The 24681-nt window shown below is 32.9% G+C and overlaps 1 protein-coding gene and 1 long non-coding RNA gene across 5 annotated transcripts; one reads left to right on the plus strand and one right to left on the minus strand.

Moving 5' to 3' along the window:
- Positions 1 to 1605: 1605 nt before the first annotated feature.
- On the minus strand, positions 1606 to 23775 carry LOC130643593 (uncharacterized). Of its 4 annotated transcripts, XM_057449605.1 has the most exons (16): positions 23538 to 23775; positions 22651 to 22736; positions 17855 to 17897; positions 17420 to 17461; positions 8620 to 8701; positions 6913 to 7016; positions 6385 to 6480; positions 5578 to 5661; positions 5247 to 5292; positions 4427 to 4831; positions 4156 to 4240; positions 3769 to 3810; positions 3584 to 3682; positions 3037 to 3105; positions 2664 to 2706; positions 1606 to 2465 (listed from the first exon to the last, which is right to left on the minus strand). In XM_057449605.1, exons 2-16 carry the CDS (start codon positions 22728 to 22730, stop codon positions 2424 to 2426), a joined length of 1362 nt encoding a protein of 453 aa, XP_057305588.1. In that variant the 5' UTR covers positions 22731 to 22736; positions 23538 to 23775; the 3' UTR covers positions 1606 to 2423. The 4 variants fall into 4 exon arrangements, with proteins under 4 accessions (XP_057305588.1, XP_057305589.1, XP_057305590.1 ...); XM_057449606.1 differs by lacking the exon at positions 22651 to 22736; XM_057449607.1 differs by lacking the exons at positions 22651 to 22736; positions 23538 to 23775 and adding an exon at positions 20670 to 20811.
- On the plus strand, positions 19835 to 20802 carry LOC130643639 (uncharacterized). The gene is made up of 2 exons (XR_008982583.1): positions 19835 to 20191; positions 20684 to 20802. It is a non-coding gene; the product is annotated as an uncharacterized LOC130643639 (long non-coding RNA).
- Positions 23776 to 24681: the final 906 nt, after the last annotated feature.

Genomic DNA, 24681 nt, shown 5'->3' on the forward strand with positions numbered 1-24681 from the left:
GCCGTGTAAATATATTTAGTCTTCATATTTGGTTCATAAAATACAGTCCTCTTTTTAACGTTAGTTATCTTTAACCTCCGCATAAGTTAAAGTAAAAGAATTCGAATCTCAACTTCAAAGAAAATCTGTGAACGCTTTTTAAGTTCAGAATAACAACTTTTCCTTCATCAATATAAAAAATAGTATAACACGTCATCAATTCAGATCGTTCATCTTGTTTTCTCTGTAAATTACCTCTTTTCTCAAACTATGACATAGAAAAATAAATATTGGAACTCTGCAATCACGAAGAGACAAAATCACTCGAATGTTTCTTCACGCTCAACGTTTTAGTACCAGCTGTATCGAAGAATCCAAAGCATTATAGACCTTTACCGCTGTTTCACCCAATCACAGGCTGTAACCAAGTATTTATATTATTATTATTTTTTAGAGAGGGATAGAGATATTTTGAAAGCAACGACAAGTTCAAAGATCTAACAAATTCCCTTTATTTTGATTTTGTTTTGTCCTTTTAAAAGAAAAATATGGAAAGTATATTCAACGCAAACAAAATGGTAACAGTGCTATGGTTTCAGCGAATACAAAAAAAAACGAAAATAAACAAAGCCTGATGGGATACTCCCTATTCAAGACTTTCTATGACCACACACACACACACAGCTTGATATTCTTGTTCCAAATCATTGATCAAGATACTTCTTTACCCGATCCACGAGTTTGGGATTAAAAATTAAAAAAAGAAGGTCACCATGCAATTGAATGAGCAACAATACTTAAAATATCAAAAAAAATGCAACGAACTAAATTTGTTGTTGCGCTGCAATCTGAAGAAAGTCTAATTTGGAAGTTGGAATGTTAAATGCAATAGGAGTTGTGAACAATGATTTTCATTGTTATTTTGTACTTTAAATCTATTATTTTAGCTTTTTAAGAATTTCGTGAAAAATTTCATCCCACTTTTGACTCAAGTACGAAAAAAAAAGAGAATAGCATGATAGTACCAATTCTTTTGTTATTTTTTTTATAATTTCGGAGGTAACTTTATCACAAACAAACAACCTTTTTCTATATTTATAATGTAATAGCATTTTTAATCTATTTTGGATAGCCTTTTGAATGGCATGAATATTTTTTGGTTTTAAGAAAATAAAACTTACCGTTGCTATGGAAAAATGCTATTTTCATGCCTTTAGCAGAAATAGGACAATGTTTGCACCGATTTGTCTACCTGTCGAAGATTATAAGTCCAACTATCAACTAAGGTATCTGAAGAGGAAAAAAATTATTCTACATGTGACAGGATGTCCTACTAATTCAATTTTTTACCAAAAGTATTTGGCGGAGTATGAAGGAACATGGTGCAGAATATATGTTTGTAACCAGAAAATCGAATAACATAGTGAGAAAGCACAACAAAATAAAAAACACCAATTTTGATCCCAGGGCCTGTAGCGTTTTTTACCCTCATATAAAAAAATGCTACAGACAGGATCTGGGATCGGGGTTGAAAAACACACCTAAACAAAGGTTCCCCCAATAATATTTGTTGTATGGAGAAATATTCTTGACGCTGTCAAGTTTACCGCACGATTAAACGAGATGTTTTACAAGTACTTCTTCTATTGTCTCATGAGAAATATGTTACACAAAGAAAATAAGACATTACAAAGTTACAAAAAATATTTACGACAAATATTTTTGCAGTTCGACAGTTTTTTTAAATACACGTCTAAGACGGTAGAATACGGTAACATACGGCAATATACGGTAACATACCGAAACGCACAAAAAGCGAAACTGATACAACAAACGTGCTATTAAATAATTCGAAGTATAAATATATCAAAAGTGTAAAAAACAAAACACGAAACGAAAATAAAAAGAAATTGAATGGAAAAAAGGAAGACCAGATGATCGTTGACGACATAAAATACGGACCAGCCGTATTTCGAGACTGTTATTTTTTCACAACGAACTAGTGTAAGTGGAATTAATATTAAATTCTAAATAAATAAAACATAATGTACAAATCTTGAATTTTTTTAACAGTCCCACTAAAATTCGGAAGCAGGTAGTTATTAAGGATTTAACACGTATTTTGTTTTGGTAGGTGTGAACACGGCTAACGTGTTCACGGTATTTCTTACGTTCGATATAATACTATTCTTTAAGACAAACACACGTGTTTTTAATTAGGGAGTAAAATCTTTGGTTTTTGTTACATGGAGGTTAACAGAAGAGATAATTTTTTAAAAAGCAGTACCAAGTCAACGCCATTTCATACTGGACTGGACTCGGACAAGGTGTGGAGTATCAAACTCCTACCCATAACACAAGCCCTTCACATATAGACATGTTTTTCGATCCCATTATATATATTTCGTCATCTTTCACCATTTTGTTTTCAAACCAATCAATTGCTACTGTAACTTTTCTTTGAGATCATGGAGCGCCTTACGCACCTAAAAGAAGTTCCGTGTTTGAATTATTTTGCATCCGCAACATTTATATAAAGGAATATTATTACGGTAAAATAAACCAATATATAAAAACAAATAAAGAAGTCAACATACAAACAAGTAAACAAACAAACAAATAAATAAACAATTAAACAAGTAAACAAACAAACAGACAAATAAACAAACATGAAGTAGCTGTACCTCGTTAACTGTTTCCAAGTTCACTGATAGTATAGACTTCATTCTAAATACGCAAATATGTCTTTAACTTAAGTGGTATTATTACAATAAATTTACTCATGCTTAGAACTCGAAATTAATGTTCTTCTCGCCTATACTCTCGGGAATATGGGCTGGTGTAGTGAGGCTCTGCTGGCTTGTTCAATCAGAGATTTATCAATGCTTAATGTGGCCAAAAATTATTTTAGCTTTTAGGATTTCGGAACCTCTCAGTTATTTTACATCATGCAGGCTATATTGTTTATACCCTGGATGATGTGTAAGTTACACTTAAGAAGATAACAGGTTTGCTTAAAAACATTCATTGTGTCGGTAGCCGGTCATTTAAACTTACCTTGCAACTTTCGCATTATGCAAATTATCCCGATAATGAAATATATCTTGCATTCTAAGGTTGTCAGATCTATCAAAAAAAATGGCGTACACGTGATAAAACACTGAACTGCTAATTGTGAATATAAAGGTTCCGTTACACACAGAAAAAGTTGCCACAACAAATACCAGAAAGTACAACAAGCAACTTTGCTAATGTGCAGCGGGCCTTCATGTCTCATTAAGATATTGTGACGGGCTGGGCAAGCGGGTCAAACTTCATTTTACAGTCGACTATTACAAGTTTTTTCATTTAACTAGTCGGTGGCCCGCTCATAAATCTCTTCTTATTTACAGCATTTGGTATATCTTGCTACTGCGGTTACCATTTTGCGGGACAGACAGAATATGGGTATTATAATATAGACTAGCCGGTAGCCCATCCTTTATATATCGCATTTCGTGTTCCGTGACACGGCTTTTTTCTCACGCACAAACAGACAGACGGAATACGGCTATTATTAAAGAGATGGTTGCAAAATAAAAACGTCGACAATTCATTTACTTACGTCGTGCTATCCGGGATGGATGCTTCGACTTGTAAGTTTTTCGTAGCAGCATTTACGCGGAGGAGGAGAACAAGCGATAGGAAAGTCAAACACATAAATCTAAATTAAAAAAAGGTTTGAACATTTTTATGACTGAACAACAGAATTTAACAACAATTTTTTTTATAAGGGAGGGCTTAACTTACAATAACAACATAATGAACACAGCCGGATTTTTCAGTCGGATTCTAAACAGAAAAATTTAAGACTTAATACGTGCCCAAATGAAAAAATGTATCCAACAAAAACAAGTTCCCGTATGATTTGTACTTAGCATGTGCTCATATGATTTGTATTTAATAATTGCCCGTATAATTTGTACTCAACAAGTGCCCATATGATTTGTATTTATAGAAGTGCCCGTATGATTTGTATTCAGAAAGTGCCCGTAAGATTCGTTTTCAGCATGTGCCATATGATTTGTATTGAACAAGCACCCATATGATTTGTACTCAGCATGTGCCCATATGATTTAAATTCAGCAAGTACGTGCCCAACAAGAACGTAAACAAACTACGTTTTTTTCCGCTTACCTATTAAAGGTTTGATATATGACTTTTAGCATCAGCCTTATATTAACTGACGCGGTTGTGTAACATCTTTGCAGATGTGAAGTTTCTAAAACAAAAAAAAAACAATGTACTCGAATGTAAAAAAGGTAAACGAAATGAGTGCTTTTTATTAACGGCGTCTAGCGCGAAAAATCAAATACGCCGGCGGGACATTTATGAGGACTGGAATTGAAGTTGTTATTCTAACTGTGAAAAGATAGAGGGTAAAAAAAGAAGAGCATAAAAACGTTACCATTTAAACAAAATATTTTGTATCTTTTTAACATGTTTTTACCAATTTGATCAACTTTTTTTGATCCGATACTGTTGCTAACTCCAGCTAGTTCTCTCAAATCTCCTAATGTATTTGATTTCGTAAAATTTCGGCGTCGCAGCGCACTGTTCTCTATAAACACCTCCCCGTCATCAGGTTCCGTCTCTTCATCCATTCCATCTGAATCGGTATTAGTGATATCTCCAATACCTTCATACAACTTATCCGGTGCCAAATGCCGATAAGAAAATTGTGGAGATGAATTTAAAGATGGTGGAGATGTATGGGGACGAGCTGACATATAGTTCCCATAACTCGCACCAAGTGAACTATCATACGAAGTTATCGTGGTAAGTTGGTTGTGATTGACGTCTGTTGTACACTCTACAAATGAAGATATCCAGATATCGTTTTTAAGATGGATTATTTGGTATAAAAACCAGAAGCAACCGTGGTGTAACAATATCGAGTTATATTATAAGCAACTATATCATAATAGGCAATTGTAAGATTGTAAAATGGTGTCCGGTGATTCTGTAAATGTCCGGCGTATTATTGTACAATTCCGGCGTATTATTGTAAAAGTCCTGTCAGTTATTGTTAAGGTCCGGCGTATTATCTTAAAAGTCTAGCGTGTTATTTTGAAAGACCGTGTGTTAGTGTAAAAGTAAAAGCCCGACGTATTTATGTAAAAGACTGGCGTGTTTTTGGAAAATTCCGGTGTACTATTGTAAAAGTCCGGCGTGTTATTGTGAAAGTCCGGCGTGTTATTGTAAAAGTGCAGCATGTTATTATTTACCTCTACTGCACAAACGTTTTCCTTGACTGTTCAAATCTTGACTTTCCTAAAACAATAACAAAGCTAAATATTTTTGCGTAATTGAAAATTTTAAAACCCACACACTCAGGATAAACATCTAATACATGCATTCAGATCATCTATTTTTTGGTCATACCACAAACTCACTTCTTTAGGCCATACTTCTAAGCAACATCTTTGTTGCTCAACTTCTGTTTATGCTTTAAATCAACCTCTTCTTTTGATCATAACCTCGACTTACTTTATTCATTAGTCATACCTCTAACTCTCTTTTTCTTTTAGAAATATTAATTTTCAACTAAAAACCTACCACTTTATCCTCTGTTGACGTTTTCCATATTCGCAAAATTAATTTGTAAACACTCTCACGTGACAGGAAGGAGCAAAACAAGTACTAAAAATAAAAACAAAAACGTGTAGAATTCAAATTAATGATCTCGTGAACTTATTTAAAGTACTTATTTACTTATTTACCTAACTTATTTACAGCATTTCTCAAAACATGAGTTCGTACTACGACTACCTTACTCAGTACCTATAACTTATGTACCTCATACAATTTTGATGTGACAGCCAAGGAAAACCTAAGGAACGAAAAACCCTAGGAACGAAAAACCCTAGGAACGAAAAACCCAAGAAACGCGGCAAAAAACACAACCACATGATCTTGGATACATAAGGGTATGGGATCAAATGTGTAGTAAAAGGCGGGAAATAATTTGCCGTATTTTGTCTGTCTGTCTGCGATAGGCGAGTCCCGTTGCGGAAACACGAAATGCGATATATAAAGGACGGGCGACCTCGTTGATTTTTCCACGGGTTAACGGATAGTCTCTATGATAATAGCCCTATTTTGTCTGTGTGTTTTAAAGGGTTACCGCGTCCCGTAACGGAAACACGAAATGTGATATATAAAGGACGGGCGACCCCGTGAATTTTTCCACGGGCTAACGACTCAATATTAATAATACCCTTATTTTGTTCACCAGAAATACGTCGTGCTACGGACACACGGAATAACAAAACGCATGCAATACATTTTTTCCACTGTGTAGCGACGGGTATGCTCCTGTGGATTTCTCCACGGGTTACAACCAAGTAAAAAAGGAACACTTACTCGTTTGTGCACCGTTCTGACGGAGATGGCGTTTGGTACCACAAAAGCTGTTTTCTCTCTTCGAACCGCCAACACATTCTTAAAGTATATGACGAGCTAAAAAAAGAATAAGGGGTACAAGAAATTTAGGAGAAGTTAACAATAACAATCAGTTTGATTATTTCTTTAAATTACCAAACGACATCACTTGACCAGTGTCAGTAGGCTGCAAAAGTTTTACTTTGGCATGTGTGTGTGGGGGTCACTAAAAAAATTCGCTAGCTGCATTTCTTACAATGCCGGCATTATAAAAAAAATCATTTCCACCGCTCGAAAGATTCTAAATAAATGAGAGATGTGCAGGGTGTTGACGTCAGCATTAAATTAGCACTATTCAAGATTTAAGATCTAACCAAACACCTAAGTCCGCAGTAAAGTGAACTGTGGCACCCTTCCCTCTTCATTTAAATAATCGCCCGTCACAACTGGATGTATAACTAAAATGTTAGAGCTCATCAGAAAAATATTGATTGAGAAATTTGAACGTACCCTTGTCTCATATCCAAAAATATTGGAATGGAAACAGATGCAATTTGTAGAGATTATCATCCGACCTTGAAGTAAAATGTCTTTATGTAACGCGCAGGTGAAGCCTAAAACAAAACAAAAGTCAGTTATGGCTTCATGAGACAACCGTGTTTAAAATAGCCTACATTTGTTATATCAATTGCCATGCTATGCGCATGCGCCGCAGGCCTAAATAGACGAATTATTATACATCTACTTTTCATTTTTCTTAAAAAGGTATTCCTTTTTAAACAGAGAATTAAATTTTGAGAATTAAATTTGAAAAGATTTGCGTTTTGTCGTCAATTGGATATCAAACACCTAGAATTCGGATTATCGATAATATCGGGAATATTGGAATAGCGACATTCCGGATATGAGATGTCGACCGGTCCGATTGCTGCAAAAATTCTACGAGTTGATGAAATAATTTTACGAGGTGATGAAATAAATTTACGAGGTGATGAAATAATTTTACAGCTCGATGAAATAGTTTTACGAGTCAATGCATAAAATCTACGACTGTGTACAAAAATTTCACGAGTGGCTTTGAAAGCGCGTTCATTCACGAGAAATATCATTTCTGTGTTCAGCGCATGAAAAATCAGCGCCATTTAGTGCCACGTGATTCAAGAATTAAAATCAGGCAGAACGAGAGAACTGTGAACGGTGTACACTTCCAAACAAAGAGAATGATGAGTTCGTCAAATCATAGGAAGCGAGTACGTTTTTCCCTGTCTCTGTAGCACATGTTTTACCTGCGTGATAGGGAAGTATCCGAACAAAAAAAAATAAAAGAAAAACAATTAAAGCCTAATTACTTGGCAGCACTAAATTGTGGCGTGATTACAATTTAAAAGCAATAAAAATAAAGACTAATTTTGTGTGAGCGCGAGATCCGTTTATGGTATTAACAACATATCAAAATGGTAGCGAAACTGCAATAACAAGAAGAAGCAGATATAACTGAGAAATCTTTATTCGTCCAGCAATTTCAAACTTGTTATAACCAGTTGAACAATTTCGTTAATTACATTTAAATGATTATATTTAATTCTATTGTTATAGACTTTCGTAAAAAAGGTGCCTTCACAGCAATTTTTTTTGTTAAGTCAGCAAGAAATACTGGACTATGACCTATGTACGCCAAGTGGACAAGAAATACTAGATTTTGGTCTATGTTAACTAAAATGGCAAGAGAACCTAAACTTTGGCCTATACTCGCTAAGTCAGCAATAAATACTGGATTTTGGTCTATGTTTACCAGCTTAATAAACAATTATTGGACTTCGGTCTATGTTCGCAAGGTTGGCAAGAAATACCTTGGTCTATGTTGGCAAGGAATACTCCATTTTAACTGATTTAGATTCAACGAAAAAAAATTGAATGATCGTTGATTTTCCTCTTTCACTGGACATTAGTTTTGAGCAAAAACTATACTGGCTAAAAAATTTGTAAGGATACCTCATGCGTACTAATTTACGCGCGTATCAATTTTGCGCATGCGCGGTAAAAATTTGTTTTGCGCGAAAATTAACACCCAAAATCTTATTGTTTTTCCTTGTTATTTGCGAGGGAATTTAAATTTGCGCGAAAAATAATAATAATAATACGCTCGGAATACGTAAATGTGGCTCTTGTGAGAAAATTCATGCTCGCTAATTCCACGAGTCGTGTATATCAACTTACCATTAAACGGCCTTTCACCTGGTGGAAGCTGTGGAAATAATCTGTACAATTCTTCGACACGATTTTTGTTCGGAACAAGAACCTAAAATGTAAGAAGTTTTAAAAATTGAATAAGCAGATACCTTAAGGTAAGAATAGTTTGCGCAAGTAAAGATTGCGGAACTAAAGATTCTGGATCGGTGATATTATTATGAAATTTCGGAATTAAAGATTGCCAATCTGATATTGTGTTAAGAAATTGCGGAACTTAAAATTGCGAGTTAAAGCAATGATCCATGATTCTTTCCTTCCGATGCAAGTAATTAAATGGTTTCCTTCACACCGCAAAATAACGACAGAAATAACTTGTCTTTTTCTTGGAAATCGACAAAGTTAGATTGCAAATTTCGGAATTGCGGAAGAAAATTGCAAATTCTAAATTTTTTTTAGAAATTGCAGAAAAAAAGATTGCGATTTTTAAACAGGTGTATAAGTTATGAAAAAAAGCCCATAAAATAACATGTCGTAGGGTCACAATAGTATTGGTTGAAATATTTGCTTGTCATTAGTCAATTAATGTTTCGGACCGTCACTCCGATTCACTTTAAATGTAATGCTGTCAGCCCGTTTGGAGCCATCTACTGACTACGAAGAAATGCTATACGTATCTCTGGCGGTAATGCAATATAGTTACAGTCGCAGGGAAGGAAGATCCAACCTTTAGAAGAAATCTCCAAAGGCGTTAAATCTCCCTATTATCACTAATTTTAAAAAAGCATAAAACATTAAAAATACACTTCTTCTTACAGAGAGTACCAGCAGTATACGCGTTATATACATATATGTATCGAATTATTTCCAATAAAGCTCCTTGATGTTGACTACACGTGATCTTCGACTGGTAGAATTTACAAGAACCGAGCATAAAACTTAACTTACAGTATCACAAAAGTATTCGAAGTCCTATAATTCGAAAACTAATCTAAATTAAGGAAATTTACTGGTCGCATGAGAGTTTGGCCCATGCGAGTTTACTGCACATGAACAGCTAAAGGTTCGTTTCTATGTCGCTACTTTTTCCGGCAAAAAAGCTAACAAGTTGTTAACACGTCCCCACTTCGGAAAATGCAGTTGAATGAAAACGAGCCTTGAGAGAAGTTGCAACACATAGAAATATATTGCGAAATTGTGAAATACAATTTTTTTATATTTTATCAGAATCCTCTGCTAACTTTTCCGCCTTTTTCAGTGCAAACGGGATTTTTTTAAAAATTCTCAAAAACTTGCAAGTACTGGTCACCTGTGATTTTAAGTACTGGTCACCTGTGATTTTTTTTGATTTTTTTTAGAAACTTGCACTGTCAGCAGATTTTGTAAAGCAGCAAATTATAAACTTACACAGCTTGGAATAAAAGTTTCCGACACCCTGCGTAGTAATCTTTTGCGATGTCTCTGTTCGTTCACCACGAGTCGAGGCATAACTTGAAAATCATATCGAAAATTTAATTTTTTCTTATTGTATATTATATTTTATACGAGTTGGCTAAAGCAGAGATTGAATAGGTAAAAATTGCAAATTATTTTTTACGGAAAAAGCAAAGTTAAAAAACGATGTGATATTCATATATTATGTATGCTGATCAGAAATTATCCAATCAAGTTCAAATTCCATTTTAAAATCCTTTTAACTTTAAAAGTATTTATAAAAGAAAAATAAGAAAACAACTATAGAAGATAAAAAAAACAAAGATGAAAGAAATAGAAAACATGAAAATACAAGAAATAACATCAAACATAATGGCAGATGTGATGTTTAAAAAATATTATATTTAATTAAATTATAAGAGATAAAAAAATCAGAAAAACTGTTTTTCTACGAAATTACATCACTTTGAAATAAAAAAAGTTTTGCAAAAAAATTAAAAAAAAGTTTTGCAAAAAAAAAAAACACTCCAACTTTTGCAATTTAGAAATTGACAATAAACAAACAAGCAAACAAACAAACCAACCAAAGAAAAACATCGCTACAACTACCAAAACCCTTTTAAGCAGAATATAACATCGTGCAAACTTCAAAAACGCTTGTTAAGCATTCTATAACATAAATAGCTCACTAATTAATATTAAACATGGCATTCTCTTTTCAAAAAACTTCTGAAGATTACTATTCTTGCCTGCATGCTGGAAACATTTAATAGGATTAAAATTTTTTAAAAAAATCAGACCATTTCGGTCTACCACTCCATCGCAGAGGCTCAAACTAAATCTATTTATTTTGAAGGTCATCTGATTTTTATTAAAATTTCTGCACGTTATCTAGCCGAATAGCATCTATTCAAAAACCACATATTTTTTTTATAATTACGTACTTGTACCAAAACAAAAGCTTAGAAAAATGATTTTTCCTTATCTAAAGTTCTCTGAGTAAATACTTTCAGACAAAAATTTCTTTTTTTTTTTACATTTTTAATGAATTATTATTTTTTCAAAGCCTTGCTCCACCAGTACATAAAATATTTAATAACCACGAAACGTTTTCTTCCAAGGGAAACAAACTTCATCTATGATTGTAACAGAGTTTTCATGAAACACTCAAAATAGTGGTGGTGTCATCTCGACTTCATGGTGTGAGATCATTCACAGTTTAGCATCCAACTGTGTCAATGAGATTGCCCATTCATAAAAGATTTCATCAAAAATTTAATTGACTTGTCTTAGGTGCTCGAGTCGAAAGAGAAAGTAGGGAATCAAAATAATTGACAGCATAAAATAATAATAAAACTAATATATATATAAAAAACATTATTTACAATTATTCACCAGTGTTCCAAAAAATCCGTAGGCAAGGAAATGTGCAATTTTTATGTTTTCTTTGAAACATTTCAATATTGCGTGTTTAAAATAAAAAAATAGATTAAATATACTACAGACGCCAAAAACGTTATTAATTCTTAGATAAACATAAAATCTTAAGAAAATATTGCGGCAGACTATATGCTTAATTTTCATAAAAAAAAAGATGTTTTTCTTAGTAGCTAAATCAAACACACAAAAACTAACAATTCTTTTGAAAAACTTTCGGATTATTCTAAATCTAATTCTTTGTATGTACCACTGCACTAGAGTATCAATTTAAAAATATATAAATATCGCAAAATCTTCTGGATCACTAAGCTCCTTTTTTCCGTCTATCATAACATTCTGTTGTAAAATAGTCATCACTTCGCTTCCACATTCATGCATCTACTGTTAAAGTTAATTGCATTAATGTAAATTAAACAAAATTAATCCATAAAATGATTCAATGGACAAAAATGTTCACCTAATTAGAGTCCTTTTGTAGATACACAGAAATTAAGATTAGCTAGCATAAATGGTTTCAGACGGAATAAAATAAAATAAAAAATACGTTTAATACGAAGTTTATTAAGATTTCACAAAATGTGCTATTTAATAACCAAGGGTAAGTATTATAGGCATCATTTTTTGTAGTGTTATTAGAGCAAAATTAATATTTAAAAACATTTTTGAATAGAAAATTTTTTTCTTCAAAATTTTTACACGACTTGACAGAGTGACTGCCAATTGTTATACAACAGTAAGGTTTTTATTTTATTTTTTGTTTTGTTTTTCAATCATTTTTTTTATAAGTTTTGCAAAATTTCTGAATTTTTTTAGCTTTTTGAAGCACGCAGAAGAGGGAACTCTATTATCTACAAGCAATACCAATGGAGAAAGACTCGAAATGTCATTATCAACCCATTCATTCATCTTTTAAAAGATTTTTTAGGCTTTTTTATAAGAGAAAGATTGGCACACGTTTTTTTTATAGTATTCAATAAAATCTGACCTGATTTGAGTTTTTAGTCTGATATTTTCTAATTTAATTCTTATTAGTAAAGTACATAACTCCAGAATTAAGGTTTACTTTGTTTTGTTGTTTTTAAATTTTTCTAGAATTGATCAGCTTTTATAACAAATTGGATGATTTTTGTTGCTGGTGCAACTTTATATTCGTATTTATGAACAATCACACTTATAGAATACTATTCCGTAGTTTTTGTAGGTAAGAATACACACAATCGCAAGCAAAAATAATTACGGGTACACCAAAATAAAATTGCAAGATAATTAAGACTAGGTTGCTATTTATTTTGAAACCAATGATTTGAGTGTAAGAGTGCGTTCTTGTTTTGTTCTTATTTTTCAGCAAAATCTGAGACTGAGGTATTCTTATAACATTGTTCTTATGAAACAGAAAGCATGTACTAAGGTTAAAAGGTCACCTTGGTTTATGCAAGCAGACACCCAGTGTGAGTAAAAAACACACTTTCTAACTATAGTTTTGACTAAACACCGACTTAAAGCTCTATGGACTTTCAGAGACTTTTAGGTACAAAAGCTACGAATCTGTTCCTCATAAGGCAGCAAAAGAATCACCCAAAAGGCTTTGTCAGATCAGACATGTCTGCACCAAATTAAATATGTCTTACCCTTTTTGGAATTCTCCATAAAAGAGTGACTGCTTTTTTACATAAAACAAAGACACAATGATTTTTCTTCTTCTTTGCCAATTTCTTATTTACTGAAGCAGGCATAATACTGTGCCTTACTTTAAGTCATTGGCTAGTAGATCATACTGCACGCATGAAACACTCTGCTGCAGCAACAACCAATTAAAGGCTCCAGAGAAAGGTTTAATAAAGGAAGCTGAAAGTTATCAGACCACTTGTTTCAAATCATGCTGCAAATAATAGCACCACATCACTTTCTGTACAATATAAAACAGCTTGAGTATTAAGTTATTTCTCACGATGTGTATGTTTACATAGCTATTTTTAAAAATCTAAGTTGTTGAAATTTCCTCTAATCTGATTGGTTAAGAACCCTTTTTTTCTGCTATTGCTAGAATATCACACCACTTGCATGAGTAATGCTTTCTCGAAATTAATTGGTAAAAAAATAATCACCTTACTGAAAAAGACATTAGCTTATCAAGAACTACTTTATAATTCAGTTCCGTTAACTCAAAAGGAATGGGAAATTTGTTTCAGATTAAAAAAAAAGTTTTAGATAATGAAAGACGAAGTGGTTACAAGTACGTGACCGTTTTTAATTTTTTTTTTGCTACAATTACGTGAATGCGTAAAATGCTGGTCAGCGTACATAAAATCACCGCTGACGCCCTTTGTGCGTGGCGTGGAGAATATTGCAGAAGGTGCGAAATAGCATTCCTCGTGAGTTATTTACAAGTGAAAGAATTGCTGTTGATTAAAAAAATTAATTTATTGAAAATGAATGTTGGTAGTTTTCTAGTTTTGACGAATTGCTAAAGGCTATTAACGAGCATGAAAAGTAAGCTTTTACACAACTGTATGTAAGGAGTTCAAGATCAGTAGAAAGTGGAGCAAAAAGAGCTAGCAAGAAAGTTTTTAAGGAAGAGTTGAAGTATGCAGAAATAGACTACGCTTGCATTCATGGGGGAAAAGAATTTAAATCAGCTTCTACAGGAAAGCGCAAACATAATGCGTAAGTTTTTTTATATATATATATTGCTATCAGTATTTTTTTCGTTTTAAAAATTATTTTTCTGTGAAAAGATTACATTACTATCACTTTTTTTGCAACTTATTAATTATTACCTGGGATAACTAGATTATGTAATTTCTTTACCAGTGCACTTGCCAATACTTGTACCTTCTGAATTATAAATTTTAGAACTTTCAAAATGGGATGTACACACCTTATCAAAGTGAGGGTAAAAAGTTCTGGACAAAAACTGTATGTGAAATTAATTACAGGAGAACATAATCATCCTGTAACTAAAGTAAGTCACCTTGATTGTATGCACAGAAAAAAATCCGACCGTATATCATACTTGCGGCGAGTCAAATACTCCGTTTTTTCTTACAGGAATGTTTTGATGAAAACCTTTCGCTGCAGGCATCACAAATGTTAAAAGTGAAAGCCAAAAAATTAATTCAAAACCATATTTCCAATCTGTGTGGGAAAAATGTTATCTTGAAAGACCTTCATAACATGAGCTCATAAAACAACGAGAGTGGCCGAAATAATGTACAACAGCTACTCGAAGAAATGAAAAGTGTGCCAGGTAAATTTGAATGAAAGTGAGTGTAGTTACTATTCTTCCATAATAAAAAATTCCGATGCGAAAATAAATGTAAGATAATAACTAACAAAGTTTCTTTATTTCAATCGTCACAGCGACGAAACAATTAAAAAAACATCATCTGGCACATTACTTTCATAGTGCAGCGTTTACTGAATCACAATTAGACACATGCATGAAGTGGCTGTGTTCTTCATTCCCCACATTAACGCTGAACTATTTGACAAAGGTACACATATTCTCGTTGCAGCCTCAATGTTCTTTTTTTTGACCGTAGCCTGAAAACATATAATCAGCCTTGCAACATACGTAGTCAAAGTTGTAGAGATGTAAATAAAAGCTCCTAGTTCAGAGAACCCTAAAAAGAAACTATCTTTTCATCGTCAACTCTCCAACCAACCCGCTGGCCAAGCGACTTCTAGAAAAAAGAAATACGTGAGTGCCGTACTTCCAGCAAAACAAAGTAAAAATACGTAAATGCCGTACTTCTAGCAAAAAATAGTAAAAATACGTGAATGCCGTACTTCTAGCAAAAAAAAGTAAAAATACGGTCACGTACTTGTAGCCACTTCGAATGAAAGAAAGCTATATTAAGAGCTACAAAAAGGATTCAGTTCTATATTAAGGTAGGTTTTTATTAGCTAAGTCAGTAAAAGCTGTGCAACAAGTGTAGAGGTAGTGCGTTGTGTTGATGTACAACATGTGTTTTTATGGCTGTTGTACAACCTTTGTTTAACACTTTTTATGTTAATGGAAACCAAACTTTACAGATCAAGAGAAGTGTGATATGAATGGTATTTGAAATAAAAAAAAACTATTTACATCAAACGAAATATTTTGTTGATGTTTTAATGTTTGTAATGTTCTCCAAAAAAAATTAGAAAAAATGGAAATGCTATATAGAGCACATAGTTCTATCAAAACTTAGGGGATTTTATTTGACTTTCAGGTAATTTCAATTGGTAGCTGATCAATCAAAATGAATAGATGCCTTTCCATTCTGTGAGTAATGACCATTAAAATTAGCACAATCTTATAATCGTTGCAGTAAGCAATATTACAACATATATAAATATATGGGGTAAATTTTATTGGGGCATACTATAAAAGCCTCATTAAAAATGTGATGAAATTCAAAACATGTTGAAATTCATACTTGGAGAGTAATGCAAATAGTTTAACAGCGATTAACGAAAATTTTCAAATATGTATTTAAAATGAGGAATTCACATGGGAGGCGGGTTTCGGATTCCTAAAATCCAACAATAGTAAATTATCAAAATTTACTATGGATTGTTCTGAAATTTTTTAAAGACATATGTAAAAACCTCGTCAAATGCTATGGTGCTAAAGAAAAGTTCCTAGAATTGAGGATACTGGACTATGCCAGAGAAAAAAATGCAGGGAATGGTGAATAAAACGAGCTCTTCGATTTTATCACTTCAGAGTATTGCAAATTTCTTCCTATTAGCATAGTAACTACCTAAATTTGTAGTAATATATAGTTAGAAAGCTTATTCATGTCTTATTTCTCAATTTTGGAGCCATAGACATCTTGAAAGACAGAATTTGTTTTAAAAAAGGGATTTAGTACACATTATTTTAACATTAAATTCATTATGAAATCATCCTTGGCAATACGTCCTAAACAGCTTAGTGCACAGTCCTATAAATAATGACGTATACGTTTAATCTGATTAGGATTGGGAAAAAAAGATAGCTTCTCTCCTTAAAGTAACTTGACAGTGATGAGTCCAAGTGAGGTTGTGCTAAAAAAACACACACAAAATAGCAACCTGACTGGTGGACCCGTAGATTCTTCCTAATAGTGTAAAAAATATCTGAGTCCAGTAAACTATACTTCATGCAAATATTAAAAATCTGCTAACACGATTTTAACATTATATACTGCAGTGAAGCTAAATGCTCTTAAGCCAAAAAAAATTAACTACTTTGAGTCAGACTTCTTCAGTGAACTGTTCTTCTTATTGCAACCAAGAAAACAAAAATGTACCTATATTTGAAATTTATTTGAATATGTTTGAAAGTAGATCGTCTCAGGACTATTAGAATAGTTTGCACCCCTGCCCCCTTACTATTAGAGGGGGGGGGGCTTTTCTAAGATCCCTGCCATAGGTGGTGGTTGAAAAAACTTCTAGATACTGTCTTTCTATTATAGGTGGGGGTATTTTTTTGTTAAAGGGGTTGAATAATACTAATAAAGAAATTTCTGAGTTAAGATTTCTGGTATGTGCATCAATATTTACCATAAAAACTAGACAAAATGGTTGGAAAATAAAAGAGAACTTTCCCATAGTCTATATTTTATTTCAGTATAGAGTTGAACTATAAATTTAACACCATCTTCAGTTGAACATCATCAAGGCCCTTTTTTTAAAAAAATTTAACATATAGAAGTTTTATTCTGATTTTTAATTTTAAAAAAAAATGTTTTAATACGGGGTTGAGGTAAGTATCAGTTTTAATGTGGGGGTTGTTGCAAAAGGTGGGTGTTTAGTTTACTAACAAAAATATGATATAGGGGTTTGAGATGTATGAAGGGGCTAATTTGTAGTGTGGGGGTCCTTACTCTTGTGCACACTATGATCAAAAAAGTGGAATTGGGCATTTAGTGTCACTGTCATAAAATATTACTACAAGAAACTATAAAATTAACTTGAAAATGTTTACCTTTAGAAAACTCCGTTTTCGGTGCGAGGATGATAGTATAGTCTATGAAAAAATATTCTGAATAACTATTTTTAAAAATAATTGCTAAAAAAAGAATTGGAGGAAGTGTTTAATAGACAGAAATTGTTAGGCACTTAATTTGACAAAAAAAATCTGTGAAATGCATTTAATCTGACTCAACCACAAAACTCTTTTCTGGAAAATTTAATTTTAACAACAATGTCTTTTGCACAAAAATCATTCAATAAAAAACTTTTCCTGCACTGTTTCTAAAAAAAAATGTTTTAGTTAATTTTTTTTTACCTTTTTTCACCTTAATTTCTGTTCAGAAGAAAAAATTCCTCAAATTTCACTCAGATGGTGAGACTAAATTCTATGAAAATTTCTATTGTTTTAAGAAGAAAAAATTATTAGCTTTGTTTACATATAACTTACAAATGGCTCCTTTCCACCTGATCTAGTCTTCCTTTGTTTGCCTCTAAAAATACAACAAAGAACAAAATAAATAAAAATTTGACAGAACTAAACTGTATTAATTTTTCTTTATTTTAATTTTTCAATTTCTGTATTTTTATTTATCAATTGTCATTCATGGAAAATTTACGGTTGGCAAAATGCTATTTTCTTTTAGCTCAATTCGCATTATCATAAGCTGAAATTCTAGCTAATTATTTCTAATCATGCTTATTTTAAGTCTATAATTTCACCTTAATAAGTACCGACAATACCGGACATAAATTAAAGAAAAGGAGAGCAGAATTCTTGTGGTGACACAATCACAAGTAATTAGGGAAGATGTCTCTGTCTAATGAACACACACTCTGAATGTGCTAATTCTAAATTTTCCAGCCATTTCTAGGCCATGGAGCAGATCATTAAATAACACAGAATAGTGGCTAATGCAACTAACACATTTTAGACATTTCTTAATTTACCTACACATCTTATTATCATATAATTTGCCACAAATATGTCCAGTGTTTAAAGCTTTCACAACCAAGCAATAACATTAATTATCATCTTTGATTGATCATAAAGGAAATATATACAACGCTTTTACAGCATTTTATTCTGTAAAAGTGGAGAATGATATTGCTTCTTATATATAGTAGATTGCTTTCCACAACAACACATTTAAAATGTTTCTTCAGTTGTACTACAACGGTTGAACAACATACACTTCCTTGTGTTATAATGATCTGTCTGAGGAAGAAAATAATATTGGTAGTAAAAGTCAATGTAAATAGAAAGTAATCTTCTGAATGCTTAATCATATTGTGTTCATGATTCTGTGATCGACAATCTTAAGGTAAACAATAACATAAATACACAATATGTATACCAATTTACATTGTGTGATCCAAAACAATCGTAACCGCGTCAGTTTATACCGTATACCAGGACAGTTACGACAGTAGTGATAATGAAAAGTGGTAAAGCAGAAAGACCTTGGATGCTTAGATATAAGGATAGTTTCGTAAATGTGTTACACTAGTCTGAGAGGCAAAAGGAGTTTGGCTTATCTAGGAAGCAGGTTAGATGCTCATAAAATTAGAGATGTTATCCAAATAAATAGATTGATTTGATGGCAATAAAGTATAGAAGTTTGATAGTTTCTGGTAGATGAGACAAAGGTAGACAAAGAAAGAGATAGCAGAAGGTAATGAGGGCAGACTCTGTCTAACCCACATTAGCATGGAAAACGGATATTGAGCCAGGATTATTAAAGTTGCACCATATAGTTAATCGGCATATTACTTCAAAATCATTTCTTGACAAAATCAATTCAAAAAACCTACTTCGACATTTCCAGTATAGCATAATTAGTTAATTGTACTATACCAAGTAGGGTTAAAGCATACGAAATCCAGCAATGATAACACACTTTTTACCTAAATTTGGTTATTCTTTAACCTTCAAACTTTTTTATTAGAAACCATGCAAACAGTCAACTAATAAAAGCTTTTTAAAATTCAGAGGTATATAATCTTACTAATAAAAGTTTCTTAACAAGGTTTTTAAATGGAGTAAACTGCAAGTTTTGCTCATGACCGAAGTACAGCCCTTCTAGCATGGCCATTAAAGACCTGGCAAAGTTCTGTTATTTCCAGCTATAAACCTAATCTAGGCTGCAAGGGATATAGTCTCACTTGCCTGAAAAGGAACTGGATCTTCTTAATGTCTCGATTATAAATGGCAGCCTTTAAAAAACAAGTATCTTACACTGCACTAGTTCTGTTTAGCTCTTCTTTTGTCAGGGTATCATTTCATCATTTCAGTGACAACAAGTAGTCTGTAAGTGGCTCTAATTTATCTTGGTGGGCATGTTGGGCCTCCTTCGTCAGCTGTGTTGATAAAAGACACTGTATATAGTTTTTTTAACCATGTGCCTGTTGCACAGGACATGAGGTATATATATTTTTGTGCATATAAAGAGGTATCTAAAGAAGGCGTCTGCATTCTATGTGTACCAAAATTTTCTCAATATGTTCAGTACCTATAGAACATGTTGTATTTACTTATTCAAACTGAAATACAATGTTTTTACTTAATTTTGCATCAATTTAGGGACCCAAAGCAACTAATTTATATCCTCCTGGTCAGCAAGTGATACTTTTGAACCAACTGCACCTCTATTTTTCAGGGTAACCATTATGATTTAAGGAAAAACACACCATTGACGCAGCCAGCTTTTCATAAACAGGGGCTAAATATTTTATAGATTTGTTGTTTTCTAACTTCAAGTCTGACATATATAATGTGTAGTTTTAGGTGAGTTTTTGCTAACTTAGCTTCAGCTTAATTTAGATATTTACTTGTATTTTTTTTTTTTTTTTTTTCTAATCAAAGCTCTTTCTGTGAGAGTTTGACCGTGAAACGCCCATGTTTTTTTCTCGATCAAAAGTTGTACCACATGATATTTTGACCATGAGAATACAAGAAAAGATGAAATAATGCCTTTACTTTTTATTTACCATCTAAAATGATGTCTGTTCTATTGACTAGTAAAAGTTTCGTAATTTCTTACTTTCTTAAAAAACTTACTTAAAAAAGGCAATACCAACTCAACATCTCATGTTATTTCCATTGAAATTGTTTGAGTAATGTGGCTCCATGTAGCTAGCTTACCTTTCTTATATCATAGTCTTTTTTCTTATGACTATGCTTACATGAAAGAAGAGGGGGAACCTGCATATAACATACCGGCAAGAAATCCATGAAGAATAATTAATTTATCTTTTTATTTTACCTCCTTTTTCTTAGGTTTGATGACATTGACGCATTGATTTTGAATGACAAGGTGGATTGAAGACAGAATAACAACGCCCAACTTTATAATAAAAAAATCATTAGAAGATTTAACTGACCCTTCAGCCCTTGTACATTGTTTTGTTGTTTGTTTTCAGATTTTCATGGGTCAGTGAAGCGGCCCACTTGTTTCCTGGAATTTCATGCGCACGCAGTATTTTCGTTTTTGAATTCTTAATGTAGCCTCGTCCCCAGGGTTCTCGGCCCCTAAGTGGGAGGCGATATGTTTTTAACCTTGTCCCAGCTAAAATTTTATTTAATTCAAATTTCGCTCAAGCAGCTCATTTCTCGAAGTATGAGTGTCAAGATGCTTGACTACACAACCTGGAGCGTTTTTTGTTATAAAAATAAAACGTGCATAAGTTTTATCCATGTTAAAATACGCTGAACGACCTGTGATTAAGGTAGACTGCGTTGCGTTCAAGTTTAAGCACCTGTGACCTCCCGATTGAAGAGTCACTGATGGACATAACGCAAATGCTTTGGAAATAACCATCCTGCTTAACGTCTCTGCGCTGTGGTGTTTTCCTAGCCAACGTGATAACTCGTAGGTACGTCAATACCACTTTCCATTAAGGTGTTTACTATCTCGGCATGCGTATTAGAATATTTTTCCTACCCGCAACGCGCTGCTAACGCACACCTTTTTTAACAACCAATAAAAGTTCTAAAAAGGCTACTATCTTTAGCGTCTGTAATCTAAATAAGCATATACAGCACAACAAACGCTCGGAAAAGCAGCCATAAAACACGGTAGATTTAATCTATGACTAATTTTACAATCCTTTCTTCCGGTAAAATGGAATAGGTTTTAACAATAAAATATAATCTATATTTGCTTGCAATTTTTTTTATTCGTTATTTGAATATTTCGCGCGACTATTCGTCCGTACTCCTTTCGGTTTCTAGCAAATTAATCGCTACCATTAAAAGGTATAGACGATCAAGATTGGATAGGATCGTTAGTTCGTAAAGAGTGTGAGCAATAAAACTATAATTTTGCTGTAAGCTCTGTAACCGACAATAATTTTGTTGTTATTCGCTTTAAGTTTGTATCTACGATTTCGTATCTTTTGGATTAGCGTATATAAGAGATTTAGCAGCATACGAGGATAAATGGCTAAAGCTTAGTTTCCATTACACAAAAAAGTGTCGCGCGCAACAGACGTGCAACAGTTGTACAAGGTCACTGTACCAAATTTAATGAAAAGACATGTTTAACACAACAAAGCGACACAACAAGAGCCGCACAAGAAACGTTTTACTTTATTTCTCTGCAATAGTGGCACAAGAATTACCCTAATAAGCCCCTGTGTAACATTACCTTAATTATACCTCAGGAAGTAAAACGTCCGTGGCAGTATTGTCACGGTCAAAAACTTCCTAAAATTTCAGGTTACCCTGTGACCCCTTTATTTTTAACAAGAGACAAGTGGCGACATGAATTTCAAATAATATTTTTACCTGCGGCAAAAACTAAGAAGAAAGCCGCATGTCAAAGTAAGTAAATTTAAAAAGGTGAATATATGCCAGTACTTTTGTCTTTTTCATTTCCAACTATTATACCCGAAGGAATACTAATAAGTACTAGGGACTGGGAGGGACTGAGGAGGGTTTGATCAATAGCCAGTAGGCTAACATTTCATATCTGTCATTCAAATGTCTAGTTGGTATACGTGACACCATCCTGTGTGAAAGCGAGGTCAATTCTCTAGGTTATAGATTGGTAGTCGAACCGACAGTTAGTCAGGATTTATGATCTTGATTTTTCATTCAGTAAGAGAATCTGCAATTACCGTTTTTTATATACGAAACGACTTTCAACATTGACAAATAAATACAATGTTTCAGTACACGAAAACGAGGCTGTGTGTAATTCAATCGGCCATTGGTCCTTAAAATAACCAACCAGCGTTACTCACCCAACTAACAAAGACGTTCGATGGTTGATCTGATTGACACCTCTTCTTTTTAATTTGCTTTCTGTAGCTTCGGCTGCCATTATTAACTTAAACGAAACAACAACAATGACGCTTATATAAACCGAAGTTAAAGAAAAAATATGAAAAATATTGCAGAGACATTGCTGGGGCGAGATAGTAAATTTATAGATCTTTATTTGTGTTAAGTGGTTATCGAGGTCCCACCACAGTTTGACCCACTGAGCAGAAGATTTCCATCTAGCCCTATAGATTGGCTGAAATGTGTTTTATATATAAGATCTCGGTAATAAACTGTATTATAAGAGACGCTAGTACATCATTGCATACAGAATAACATGTCTGGTTCAAAATGGATTCTTTTTGTGTTCGATATCTTTCCTGCGGAGACAAATGTGGGGCCTGAGAATGAGATAGCATATTTTGCCTAAAAAATGAATAAGGATTATAAAGTATATGTTTTCTTATAAAGCCATATTTAATCTCTTCCTAGTTAAGCCAACCTCGTCCCTAGAGTGTGTTATTTTTTTTTATTTGGACGCACTTGTTCAGGCTCTAATATAAAGCCTAAGAACAAAGTTGCTGCTAAGTCTTCAACTTCGTCCCTTTAGCAAAAGCTTCATAGGTCCCAAGAACGATATTATTCCTATTATAGAGCTACGAAACCCTTCTACAACTGAACTTCGTGTATATCTATAAAGCAGAAAGCATATAAGTCCGTTTACTAGCCGCTTCAGCTCTCAAAACCCATATCTGCCCCAGTCTTTTTTAATTCTGACTTCTGTTTAAAACCAAGAAAACATTAAAAACAAAGTTACTTTGCTAAAATTAGAAAAAAAATGTATTTCTAAATCGGAAGCTTCTCTTACCGTATCTCAATTAATGCGACGGAAATAATTTCACGCAAAATATTTTCCATCAGTTTTTTGTTGCTTATTGCAATTTCACTTCATAACTTTAACAAAAAAAATTTATAATATGGTTCTCTTGTTTAACAGATTTTTTATTTCTTGTCTACATTTTTATCGCATATAGGTATATACATTTATGTAATACAATACTAAATCATAAAATATTTAAAATGATGAGTCCATGCCAAGTTGTCAGTCACACTAGGTTTACATTTTTTGCATGCACTGTATACGCTGGTATACTAAAAAAATAATTAAAAACATCACTGTGGAATTGCTTTATATTGTGGTGATTTTAGATGTAACAGAAAGTAAGAAGATACAGCCTCCGGTCAAGTTAATGAAAAGTATTTTAATTTTTAGTTTTTACGGTTGTATGTGCCAACACGGAGAATATTATATACATAAATAGCTGTAAAACAATAATTATTTATTGAGTTTGGGACGAATTCTTCTTTTTTGAAGTTATGAGTGAATTAAAATAATAAATAATTCATGAAGAATTCCTGCAAACATATATAGGTTCATTCCAGAATAGTGTTAACAACGGCGAAGCAACATTGGTTTTTGTAATGAATACGGCTATTCTGTATTCAGCTGAATAAAAACGAGACGTTATTTTTTCTTTAATTTTTGTAGTTTTATGGTTAACTGTGATAACTTTGTTCTTGTACTTTTGCCATATACCTTGTCGGTAAAAAAAAGTCGGTAAAAAAATCAGTCGGAAAAAATATTAGTCACTTGGACAAAATTTACTTTTTGCTGACTAAATTTTTGAATTTAGTTAATTTTCGTTAACTAATTTTTGAATTTAGTCACTAATAAAGAATAACTGCATAAAACTGATAAAAATTAGCAACAATGAAGAAAAAACGGCGAAAAGGTGGTCGGAAAAAAGTCGGAAAAAAAATGTAAGCAAAAAAGTTTGGTCGGTAACAAAAAAGTCGGCAAAAATTTTAGTCGGCAAAAAATATTAGTCACTTAGCCAAAATTTAGTCACTGTTTGCCGACTTTTTTTTCACCGATAAGGTATACAATTTTTATTTAAAAAGTACACCAAGATTCTAACCAAACTGGTCATTATTCTCAAAATTCTCTATTG

The sequence above is a fragment of the Hydractinia symbiolongicarpus genome, chromosome 1 (assembly GCF_029227915.1).
Source record: "Hydractinia symbiolongicarpus strain clone_291-10 chromosome 1, HSymV2.1, whole genome shotgun sequence".
Lineage (NCBI taxonomy): Eukaryota > Metazoa > Cnidaria > Hydrozoa > Anthoathecata > Hydractiniidae > Hydractinia > Hydractinia symbiolongicarpus.

Bases quoted from the DNA above. Each gene is read 5' to 3' on its own strand.
- LOC130643593 (XM_057449605.1), bottom strand. From the start codon at position 22,730: ATGGCAGCCGAAGCTACAGAAAGCAAATTAAAAAGAAGAGGTGTCAAT. The intron at 5,662-6,384 runs GTAAGTGTTCCT...TTTTATTTTTAG, and splicing joins TCAGAACGGTGCACAAACGA to TACTTGTTTTGCTCCTTCCT. The intron at 2,707-3,036 runs GTAAGTTTAAAT...TTGCGTATTTAG, and splicing joins CATAATGCGAAAGTTGCAAG to AATGAAGTCTATACTATCAG.